The 12,013-nt window shown below is 35.4% G+C and overlaps 1 protein-coding gene across 1 annotated transcript; it reads left to right on the plus strand.

Annotated features, from left to right (window-relative positions):
* Nucleotides 1–1,665: 1,665 nt before the first annotated feature.
* Nucleotides 1,666–7,626, plus strand: LOC133523970 (gustatory receptor 68a-like). Its single transcript, XM_061859708.1, has 4 exons — nt 1,666–5,522; nt 5,810–5,881; nt 6,110–6,199; nt 7,425–7,626. Exons 1-4 carry the CDS (start codon nt 4,548–4,550, stop codon nt 7,479–7,481), a joined length of 1,194 nt encoding a protein of 397 aa, XP_061715692.1. The 5' UTR covers nt 1,666–4,547; the 3' UTR covers nt 7,482–7,626.
* Nucleotides 7,627–12,013: the final 4,387 nt, after the last annotated feature.

Genomic DNA, 12,013 nt, shown 5'->3' on the forward strand with positions numbered 1-12,013 from the left:
TTAACTGGAAGAGATCCCTGAAAGGGATAAGTTCACTTTTGTACAAATGATGTATGTTCTTTCTTGTTTTGTGTTTCTTTCTGTACAATAAAGTGTTTTACTACTACTACTAAATTAGAATCAACCTTTTTGTAAGGTTAGACGTTGAAGGTCCTTAAGTTACTCCTAATAAAGTAAACCTATTTAATCCAATTATTTTTCCAGTGTAAGCACTCGTAACAAAAAAATAATTATTCGCACGGTAATTTTCCGCACATCAACTGTCTGGTAACCTATATGAAAGTTGCATTTTATCCACATGTAAAGTAATGAGATGCAAATATTGAGTTGTTTCGTTATGTTAGTAAGCGGTGGTGGCCGAGTGGATATGACGTCCGACTTTCAATCCGGAGGTCGCGGGTTCAAATCCTGGCTCGTACCAATGAGTTTTTCGGAACTTATGTACGAAATATCATTTGATATTTACCACTAGCTTTTCGGTGAAAGAAAACATCGTGAGGAAACCTGCATGCATCTGCGAAGAAATTTAAAGGTGTATGTGAAGTCCCCAATCCGCATTGGGCTAGCGTGGGGACTATAGCCCGAGCCCTCTCGCGCATGAGAGGAGGCCTGTGCCCAGCAGTGGGACGTATATAGGCTGAATTATTATTATTATATTATTTTCGTTATGTTAGCTAGTAGAATTGACTTTTAAATGGTGATTTAGAATGATATTTTTTTATTTACGTTTTGGATTTGATTTGATTTAAGTATTTCATAGGAAGTATTTTTCTCGCGTTGGTGTGGTGAACAATTTTGTGTTTCACTCGGAGGCAAAATTTGAAACCCTCGCAACGCTCAACGCTCGTGGTTCAATTTTGGAATCTTTCGCTTGCTTGGGTATCAATATTAGCACGAGCAGTTAAAAAACAACTTTGCCCCCTTGTAAAACAAATAACTATATCTCATCTTTGTAATTTAAAATTGGCTCAAAATGCCTCAACTCTGTTTAGTTTTGAAATTCTATGATGCTGTGAATGTTTAGGTATTTTTTTTGGTTTATTTAAAGTATTAGTAACTAAATACCAGTGGCGGTGCGTCACAAATATTCGTAGGGAATCCGGAGCTAATTTTGCTTTCCTTTTCTCCATGAATCGATCGTGAAAGTACTCAACGGGCTGAAGTTAGACAAGCCGGTGGGAATCGAGTTCTTTGAACGATCCGCCACTGCTAAATACTGTATCACATGCAACATAATCTGAGTAAAATGAGTTTATTAGTAAATACACAACTAAATCATGCAATGCATGCCATGAACAGGGGAAGAGGGTGGATGAAACCAGATAGGGGATGAAAACAGAAATCTTTTAAAATTAATAGACCACTTTTGATTAAATGAATATTTATGGAAATAATGTTTTAATGTTTTTTTATACTACGTCGGTGGCAAACAAACATACGGCCCGCCTGATGGTAAGCAGTCTCCGTAGCATATGTACGGCTGCAACTCCAGAGGAGTTACATGCGCGTTGCCGACCCTATTCTCCGCACCCTCGTTGAGCTGTGACAACCTGCCTCACCGGCAGGAACGCAACACTATGAGTAGGGTTCTTTGGCTACGGTTTTCTGTAAGGTGGAGGTACTTCCCCAGTTGAGCTCTGCTCTAGATCTGGAATGATATCCGCTGTGCTGTGCCCTACCACAAAAAGCGAGATGACATTCATAATTCCCATACCTCTCTTTTGGACATAGATTAAGGACGTACCCGGGTCCTTATTTGGGCACGAACGGTACATATTTTTTTTATATCTAGTATCTATACATAATTCATAAACCAATACTGATGCCACCACTTAGTAGCTCATTAAAGAAAAACAAAGTACGGGATAACTAAACTAAGAAATCCGTACAGTTTCCTTTTTTCGTGTAATATGCGACAAAATAATGACATGGCTATTGGGAAAAGTTGGCGATGGACAAGAGAAGCCTTATTCTTGGAATATTGCGTGTGCAGGTGAACTATATAGTCCTGGGATCTGTAATGATGAGTTTTCTTCTTACTCGCAATAAGCATAAATATCTGGAAGATAATATTAATAAACTTGCCTTTTATTCTATCAGAATTGATACAGTTTCCTATGATTGCATTTTGCATTCTATTACGTAATAATCTTTTCCTACTCCTCTACTGTTATCTGTCATTTATGCATTCATTAACACGAATATAAGAACATACATAAAAGATTTCAAGAAAAGTCTATATTGTCTATTCCTCATAAAAGCTCTTGTGCTTTTATAAGCTATAATGTTACTGCGATTAATGGCTACCAACCTAACAAAACCAAAACGAATACAGTTTTAAACTAAGTGCATTGATGCCAACTTACAAAATATTCATTTGGTTGCATAGTAAAAATAATTACGTCATAAGTCAGAAACACGCATGTGACACCCGTAATATAGCAACACCCATAGACTACGAAGACCGCTTAGCGTTGCTTGTTAGTCTCCGTAGGCTACGGTGGCCAAAATTGAGAAAAAACTGTCCAAAAAATTAATTTAGCAAGTAGCAAGTACCAGGGCCTCATGAGTTACGAGGAGGTGTCGCCGACCGGCCGGCCGCGGCCCGGGCGGGCCGGGCGCGTAACAAGGTATGCTCGCGCGTCTTGGCTATATACTTTTGCTGTAATTTGTTTACCTAAATTAAGATTTATTTTTGTTGACTCGTAGGAAAAATATTGTATGCAACGTTGTATAAGTAGGTCAAAAAATTCTCGTGGCGTATTCCTTTACAATGTTCGCCTACGCCTTCGGCTCCGGCTCACATTGTAACTCACGCCACTCGCCTTTTTTGACCCTTCTTATACAACTGATGCATAAAATACTATAAGAGGCTGTCAATACCTAAAGCGCGCACACTGTCTATTTGTATCGGAGTAAATGAGATAGCACTGTCGCATGTTACTGGGCCTGGGCAAGGGAATAATAAGAAAAATATTTAAATAAAAAAAGTGGATTATTAGTGTAATATTTTACTCAACCACGGTTTTGAAATTGTGATTTTAATTGCAGACCCATAAGTGAAAACAATAAAGACATAAAACCGTTTAATTGTGATTTTAAGACCAATCTTTGCAATTATTTTCTATCGAGCCGATTTCGTTCAATCGTGTATCGAGTACAACCACGGTCTTTAAAATATAATTAATATGAACATATATTTATCTTACTTGACTAAAACAAATAGTCTTTCTTAAAAAACTGTTTAAGTAACATCAATTTCAAGGACATTGGGTGTTGACAGCCTCTTAATGATAGTGGCCTTGTTGAAGAACATTGAGGAGGAAATGCAATTACTTTTTCTTGTGAGAAATAATAAAGGACAATATGGATGACTTATGAAGATGGGACAATCAATAGTGATTATATTATATTATAATATAGATATAGATCTATGGCAATTTTCCACTAGATGCAACTCTCTTATTTAAGGTAAGTTTCTTGGGCAACCAATTTCGTTATGTTTGTTGTCTGTCTGTAACAAAATTTTTATTGTATATTTTCAGATGGTAGCATCGGCTGCGATGTATTTAGTGATTTTAATACAGTTTGACAGGCCAGAATAAATTCTGAGATAAATGCAAATAAATACCAAAATTCAATCAAAGAATTGAATAATGAATGGGTGTTAGCATAGGTTTGTCTTATGGTAATCGCTGATAATGGGATTATTAAACCTGATGTTAAATTATATTACTGTTGCATTTTCATTTGTCTTGTCATTTATAGTTTCCTCGACACCCGTTGTTCAACGAGAAGTAAATAAAAAAACCGGCCAGTAGCATGTCGGGCTATGCTCAGTGTAGTGTTCCGTAGCTACCCTGCCATTACAATAGGGTGCCTTGAACGTGGATGAGGGGGGTGAGGAACATACGACTTTTTACTAAGAAGGGGAAACTTTTTCTATATATATCTAAAACGACTTAAACGATGTTCACTATAATTTTCTTTAAAGGTATTTATTAAGCTTTACTTTCACGCATTCTTTTCAAATGTTCTGGATCCATGGTTCAGAAGTTAGAGTTTGGGTATTCGTATTGAAAAACCTATCCAACGAGACCCCAAACTAAATGAAACAAAAAAATTATTCACTCTTAACGTTTAGGGGAGGTGCCCTAAGCAATTTTTATTTTCTACTTTTTATTGTAGCTACAAATTTTTGTTTCCTTACTTACAGACGCCCTTCAAGGCAGCCTATTGTAACGGATGGGTAACTACAGAACCCTATACTGAGCATGGCCTGACATGCTCTTCGCCGGTTATTGTATAGGATGTTTTTACAGGAGACTGTACTTAATCCATCAAAATATCATTTCACGGTATATATCTAGTCAAACTATTGACCCTCGATACTCGTAAACATGTTATGACTGCTAATTAGGTAACACTATCCATACATAAAACACCCATTTTAATTCTAAACCGACATAATAATTAAAAATACATAAGTACAAGCTTTAATCATTTCCTTCAGTATTTCGTCTAGCTGCACTAAGCATGCAAGAAACATGTTTGCTGCACTAAAAAAATATTTCTCTCCCGTTGTTCATCAAAATGAAAAACTAAGTTTGCTCCAGATTTTTAAACCTATCTACGTTTTACTCTCCACGCTCGGCTTATTTCCTCAAGCCATACTATTTTCTGACGATGGACAAGACGCCACTTTTGCTTGGTGTCGTGCCTTATTCATGATAATATTAATTCACAGCTTTTATATTTTTCATTTACATGAATTGTACATCTTTAGTAAAGAAAACTCTATAACGCAAGGCTATATGACATTAACGAATTACATTATTGACCTATCGTTGCAAGTATTGTCCTGCACAGTCTCATATTTCCATGTGATTCGTGACAGAAATCTGTACAGCAGGATCCTTAAAGACATGGCTGACCTCTGGGACAGATTAGCCAAGGGTAGGAGGAGACAGATTCTTGGACAATTACGTGTTCAGATGTGTGCTTTGCTGTGCCCAGGGACGGTAATTATCCCTTTACTATTGGCTATCACATACAGGGGATCTCTTCGTGTATGGAAGAAGATATTGTTTACCGTAACTTTTATTTTACCAGAGCTAATACAATTTCTAATGATTTCATTTTATTTGCTAATGATTTTGATGATAGTGGCGCTTTTGAAAAACATTGAAGAGGAGATTAAAATCTTAGCTCTAAGAAATAATATTTGTTATAATTTACTTGAAGCTGATGAATTAGGAATGAGCATACTCAAGATAAAGAATGTGTACGTGAAGACGCTAAAGATCAAGCGGCAGGTGAACGCGGCGTTTGAGGCACTGATCCTGGTGGCGATGGCAGTGTGCTTCCACGAGCTAGTGGGTTTACCCCACATGATATACCACGGTACGGTCTATGTGCCGAACTTCTCTATAAACAACACTATCGGCCTCAGCCTATGGGTTCTCACGCAGCTGCTTAAAATGTCTGCTTTGGCGATTTCTGGAGCCTTGTTGAATTCACAGGTTCGTTCTCTCAGATCATAGAATCTTATATCTATGTTCGTTGTCTTTTACAAAGATACTATACCCTTGCGTATAAGTATCGCCATACAGTGGGGAAAGACGGTTAGCCTTCTAGGCTCCGTGCTCATTGACGGCGATTTGGGCCAATTTTTTTATCTTTAATTTAAGTCCTTAGTAAGTTTTATTATGTTTGTTTATTACTTTGTTTTTAAAGATACTTAGATATTTTTAATTCTAAGTCAACTACCCGTCGCTGTTACCGAGTGCAATTTTTTATTGTTTTATAGGTTAATAAAATTCGCCGCGCTGTCTACAACATTCCGATAAGCAGAGATCAAGATTTAAAGGCGTATTTACTCGTACGTGTTTTTCTAGTGGTACTTATTTATTTTTTGCGTTAGTCCAAAATTAGGGTTATATAAAATAGTGCATATTAACTTTTCAATTTTGCTAAGCTATTAACACGGGAATCATCATTGTGATATCGATTCTTATAAAGTGAGTTCTCGGGGAAGAAAATTCAATTCAATTCAAGCACCATTGTTGTCCAACCATTGCTTTTATATAACTTCTGTAATTTTTTTTAGATACAACACTTTTCATCACTGATGTCTTATCAAAACGCACAAATTACTGTATACGGCTACTTTTCATTGGACGGAACTCTCATATTTAGGGTAAGTTCAGAATTACTCAGCATTTAATTTTAGTACTTTTTCGTACCAGTTGTCTCAGTGACAATAGTAAGAGGTTCCTAGCGACTTTCATATTTATTGTCATTGTGACAAGGTACGAAGTAACCGTACACGTCTGAAAATATCGATACGGACTAAGTGCCAAAAATATCTATACACTACCCTAATATATTGGACCATAAAGTCGTGTATAAGTACATATTTTTAGCACTTCGATCGTGTCGATGTTTTCAGACGTGACTATACGGAAATTAAACTATTTGACTACCATCGTCCACACTGTTTACTGACAATTCTTAAACACTATTGCAGAGAAATTCTAGCGATGTTACATAAGTTATATTAGTCATAAGTGTTGTTGTTACAATTACAATTTATACATAATCTTCAAAAAATCCTACGCATTATGCCAAAGAAATAGTATAAACAAGTATTCTCAAATAGAACTATTCAATTTACGGTACCTACATATATGTCACGTTGTTTTACTGTACCTTAATCTTATCTACATATGTCACGTTGCTTTACGGTACCTTAATCTTATCTACATATATGTCACGTTGTTTTACGGTACCTTAATCTTATCTACATATATGTCACGTTGTTTTATGCTACCTTAACCTTATCTACATATATGTCACTTCGTTTTTTTTAATTTATTTAGGCAACAATCAGTCTTGTACAAAAATAATATGCAATGTGTTAATAGACCTTGAGTGCCCTGCCTTTATAATAATATGTTCTGATCTAAAGTAGCTAGTGTACGATAACCGTACTACGGGAACCACACTTTATATTTAAAGTACTTAATAATTTATACAGCAACACTTAGAAGCTATTTTTATCAGCGACCAGTAAGTAATCAATCAACTGATTTGAATTGAACAAAAACAATCAATATTGCCAACAACATAAAACACTTCTATATTGATCTTTATTTTAAATTAATCTTTGGTTGTAAATATTTTTAAGTTATTTATATAAATTAAGTTTAATATTTAAATAGATTAAAATACATATCCAACTAAACTTGTATAATCATAATCATGAACATTAAAAGCAGTTAATCACTAAACTCAAATGATTTTCAGTTATCCTCAACTGTCAATCATAGTGTAGGAGCAGTAAGCGGTAAACAAAGTTATCAGTATATAAGTTGTTTTACGGTACCTAAACCTTATTTATATATATGTCATGTTGTTTTCAGGTAGTGGCTTCAGCAGTCATGTACTTAACTATTTTAGTGCAGTTTGACCAAATGTGACTACTGAATTATATTAGATGTTTAGTCTCCTACCTAGGCGACATGAATGAAAAATGTTAATCTCCAAACTGACCTTCGACATCCTTCTTCTATCAAAGCATTATTCAGAAAAAAAAAAACATGTTCAATACAAGCCTTTATTGTCGACTGGTCTTTTCTTTATAAAGTAATTAACTACTCGAACATTGTGAACTATACCTAAACTATAAAACAAATGCATCTGGATGAAGTACAGATTATTTACAGAAGACCATTTTATCAGTATCCCTAGTGTACATTTATTCGATAGCGAAACGGTTTCTAATTTAGAAACAGCGCGCCAAGCGGGACGTTTTGGAAACTCAAAATCCCATACAAAATGAGACTTAACGCAAACGCGAACGTCACGTTTCGCTATCGAATAAATTTACACTAGGGGTACAGATCCGTTGTAATTTTGTTACGTACAATATTGAGAAATGTTAACACTATCCTAACAAAATTTCAATCCCGTGTCCACCGTTACTATAGTTCGTTATTTTTAGCCAGGGATTGTAAAACCGGTTTAATTTAATACCTGTAAAAAGATTGTCAAACTATGACCGCTATAAAAAGAATACCTATATTCCTATTAGAGGTATCGTTTTCATTTCGCTTTTGTTTTTACCGCTATATATAAACTATTTACAATATTAAATACCTTTATTCAATACCGCTATTCATTGCACTGAAAGGTAAGATGTCAATCAGACACTACTAAATCACAACGAATAGGTGTAACATTGTAATGTCACGCGATAACATTCTGCATAGCTGGCTGAAGTGTCTATTATTATTCTGTCCTTCATTTTATTCGAAAATAAAAAGTCTAGCCAAAGTACTATGTACGAAATATTATGACAATTTAGCAATACGGAAAAGCGATATTCGAAAAAATAAATAAAGAAGTGTATTGCCATTGACATGTATTACCGGTAATGGTTTTTAAGGGTAACATGTCAAATACAGGTATTGTTGTCTAATGGCAAAATCGCTAATAGACATTAATACCGTTATTGATTATACCGGTAATTAAAGCTTTAGTGATATAAATAGCGAAATACTACTATAACCGGTTATACCTAATTTAAAACCGGTAGTCAGAATACTGGTAACGATCCCTGTTTTTAGCATTAGAAAAAGGGAAACTATCTTGACATAGGTATCTTTTTATTGAAAAACTTTTTTTTTAAAGCAGTTACTATTATTATGAAAGCACAAGAATGTAAATGATTGTATTTTATTTATAATTGTCACATATTTGCCGTGACTTATTTTTCAAAAGTGTTTTTCAATAAAAAGACACGTCAAAATCGCTTACCTTCTTTCTAACGCTAGTAAAAACAAACTATAGTTACGCTGCAAGACTAATTGTACTTACAACTTATGTACTTAAGTACTGGACTGTAATGAACGCTATTAAGCAGACCAAAGAAACTCTACCGGAACAAAACTATAAGCTCACCAAAACACTACTGAAAACACCCAGACACAAACTACGAAAAATAGTACGATTACAGGCAGTGGCGGGGCAACACCAAAATTTTATTTGGGCAAGGTACATTTAGCGAGGCCCTCTGGTGGCGCAAGAAATGACGAACATTTTTACGTTGTGTCCGATATATACTTATTTGAGGCGCGAGGCCATAGGCGGTGGCCTACGTCGCCCACGCCTAACGCCACCTCTGATTACAGGACATAACACACTAAACAAACACCTACATCATATGGGTAAAACAGACAGCCCCATGTGTAGAGCGTGCATGGAATAGAAGGAAACAGCGAAACATATTCTCCTACTCGTAAACGGGCCTTATTCGACATGCACAACTGTCAAATTTCGCGTCCACATCAAATCAACACTTGATTCTATCGCATGTTGATTGTATCAAGTGTTGATTCTATCAACTGTGGATATTATCATTTGGAACAATCAAAACTCATTCATAGAAAAAATAATCTAACTAAAATCAACTTTGTTTATTACTACTATACAGTTTGTAATGGCTCTGAACTCGAAGTGGATCGGTTTGATTTGATTGTCACCTGACTGTGGATTGCTAATGTCAAATTTTGACACATGTTGATTTTATTGCTAGACTTTTTTGTCCATGGGCTTGGGCACCATCTTGGATTTTTTGACGTACGACAGGGAATACCCTTCCTTTCATACAATATATGGCATAGAGTAAGGCGTCTTTTTTTTTTAAAACATAACTTTACAAGAATCAGCGACATCTTGTATCCGATAGGATAAGTAATGCGCTATGAATAATGCGGCGGCGAGTAGTGAAACTATACCTGACAATGTCAATCAATTAAAAAGTGACCACACAGTTGATGGTCGATAAAGGCGATTATTAATTGAATTTTAAGGACAATAAAGCACTATTGACATGCGATCTTTTTGTTGAACCCACACCTACACGTCGAATAATGCTCGCTCCACATATTCTCCTAGAAACGCTCAAAATTCTAAAAAAAATCAAGCAATTTACTCCGCACCCAGTTGCTTCTAAACCACGTTCACGATCCAAGTTGTAAGTATACCTTAACACATCTTTCAGGCATATGATTTAAAGTCCGTTTTTTTAAAATTACGAGATGGTTCATGAATCCTTTATTATTTTTCCAAAAATTACGCTATTACATTATTTATAAAAGAGATATAATATAACTGTTAGTAACTCGGTCACTTGGTCTATCACCAACTATTTGAATGCTCTTTGTATGTATACGCAACCCCATTGTACATTCGCCATCACCATTAAGACCTACTGTATGGTCTATATTACACGTTTGGCGGGTAGTGAAATTTGTTTAGGTATCCTCCTTGTGACTAGTTAGAACAGTTTGACGGGATGACGAATAGGAACAGATTTGCAGTTTGACCAATAGCTACAAAATTACGATGTGTCCTAATAGAACTAAATCTACTTGTGACGAGTTGAAACAAATAATACTGCTTTTGGCGGTGTGACCGGTTAGAACAAAATTTTGGTGTGATGAGTTGATGCCTAAATCGACCTAAGTACTTATTGTTTATATAAACCTACAAAAAGACGATTCCTATGTACAGGAGATTAAATACATATTATGTTATTCAACTACGAATTAAAAAATATACATTTCTGTTTACACATTTTTTTAACGTTTTTCTTTAATAAAATAAAACATTAAAGTTTTCTGTGACTATATTTCATTTTCTTGAGTGTAGATATTAGTTTCAGTTTCCAGTTGGTACCAGGAACTACACCTCTTCAAAAACTTTGCTGGTGGTTCGACATCTGTAAGTTTATATATAAAATATCATAAAAACACTTAAGATAAAAACTTATAAATAAATTCTGGTCGGTCTGTGGTGTGTCCAGAAGGCTGCTGCCCCTCTGGATAACAATGCTGATCCGCCGATTGAAATATAGGCCAGGCCTCTGGTCACCAGAAACCTTTAAAAGGCGTTTTGACATTTCCTCATAGACCCACGCTAGGACCCCAGGGTTTCAACTTCAACCCCAAGCGCCACAAATATGTAGCTAAGGTTTTAAATTCTAGACTATGAACATGAAATATTGTTCGCTAGTTAGGGAATTAGAAAAAAATAGTAATAGGAGACGGCCGTGGTCGTGGTAGGTAGGTACATCATGCGTGGGCCAGGCAAGCCCTGAAATTATGCACCAATTTTACTATAACTTTGTTCACCTATTGACTGTTTCCAAGATAATCGTTTTTAATATGTAGTCCATATAATCGGGCAGTATAATTTGCCTCATATTTTTAACACAAAATAATTATCGGTACATATATATGTACCTATTTTGCAATATTTTCTTGTTTGCATCATTTAGTTACTTGTTTACTCCGATTGACGTGTTTATCATTTTCGTTACTATGACAGCGCAATACTTTAAATATTGTAACGTGAAGGTTGAGTCCGGTGCCAAAATAACTCACACTAATTTAAGACCCACCATACAGTTTACATAGCGGCATTGTCCTACGATGCTTTAAATGAATACGGTAAACATTTAAATACTACTACTAGGCGTTTATTGCGCGTACTCAGTCGAAAAAGTTTGAAACCGATTTTGACGAAGAGTGCATGCGTATTGCATATTCGAGCGATAGAGAGGCAAATAAAGACAGGATATAGTTGCCTTTTCTCAATACAAATTTGAATACTCAAGCCGTAGCCATTTTGGTGGTTATACTGCTTTGTATATGTGCGTAAAAATGTGTATGTGTGGATTTTTAGGGATGTGGACGGGTCGATTTTGATCATATTATATATCAATAAGTGCTACACAGCGAAACTTCGATATCTTCACAAGAAATAAACATCACAGATGGATAATAAATATTTTATAATATAATAAGATAACTAATTTCTTGCAGAAAACATGTTTTAGTAGTTATTTATGTATCGTAATTAAAATATCCTGGTCCTTATTTTACTTTTTAGCTTCTCTATGTGCAATCGGTATGTCAGGCTTCTGTCCAGTGTAACACCGAGATAC

Source organism: Cydia pomonella, chromosome 13 (assembly GCF_033807575.1).
Source record: "Cydia pomonella isolate Wapato2018A chromosome 13, ilCydPomo1, whole genome shotgun sequence".
NCBI lineage: Eukaryota > Metazoa > Arthropoda > Insecta > Lepidoptera > Tortricidae > Cydia > Cydia pomonella.

Excerpts from the sequence above, each read along its gene's own strand:
- LOC133523970 (XM_061859708.1), top strand. The coding sequence starts at position 4,548 with ATGTTTGCTGCACTAAAAAAATATTTCTCTCCCGTTGTTCATCAAAAT. Across the intron at positions 5,882-6,109 it reads ATTTAAAGGCGTATTTACTC|ATACAACACTTTTCATCACT; the intron begins GTACGTGTTTTT and ends AATTTTTTTTAG. Across the intron at positions 6,200-7,424 it reads ACGGAACTCTCATATTTAGG|GTAGTGGCTTCAGCAGTCAT; the intron begins GTAAGTTCAGAA and ends TGTTGTTTTCAG.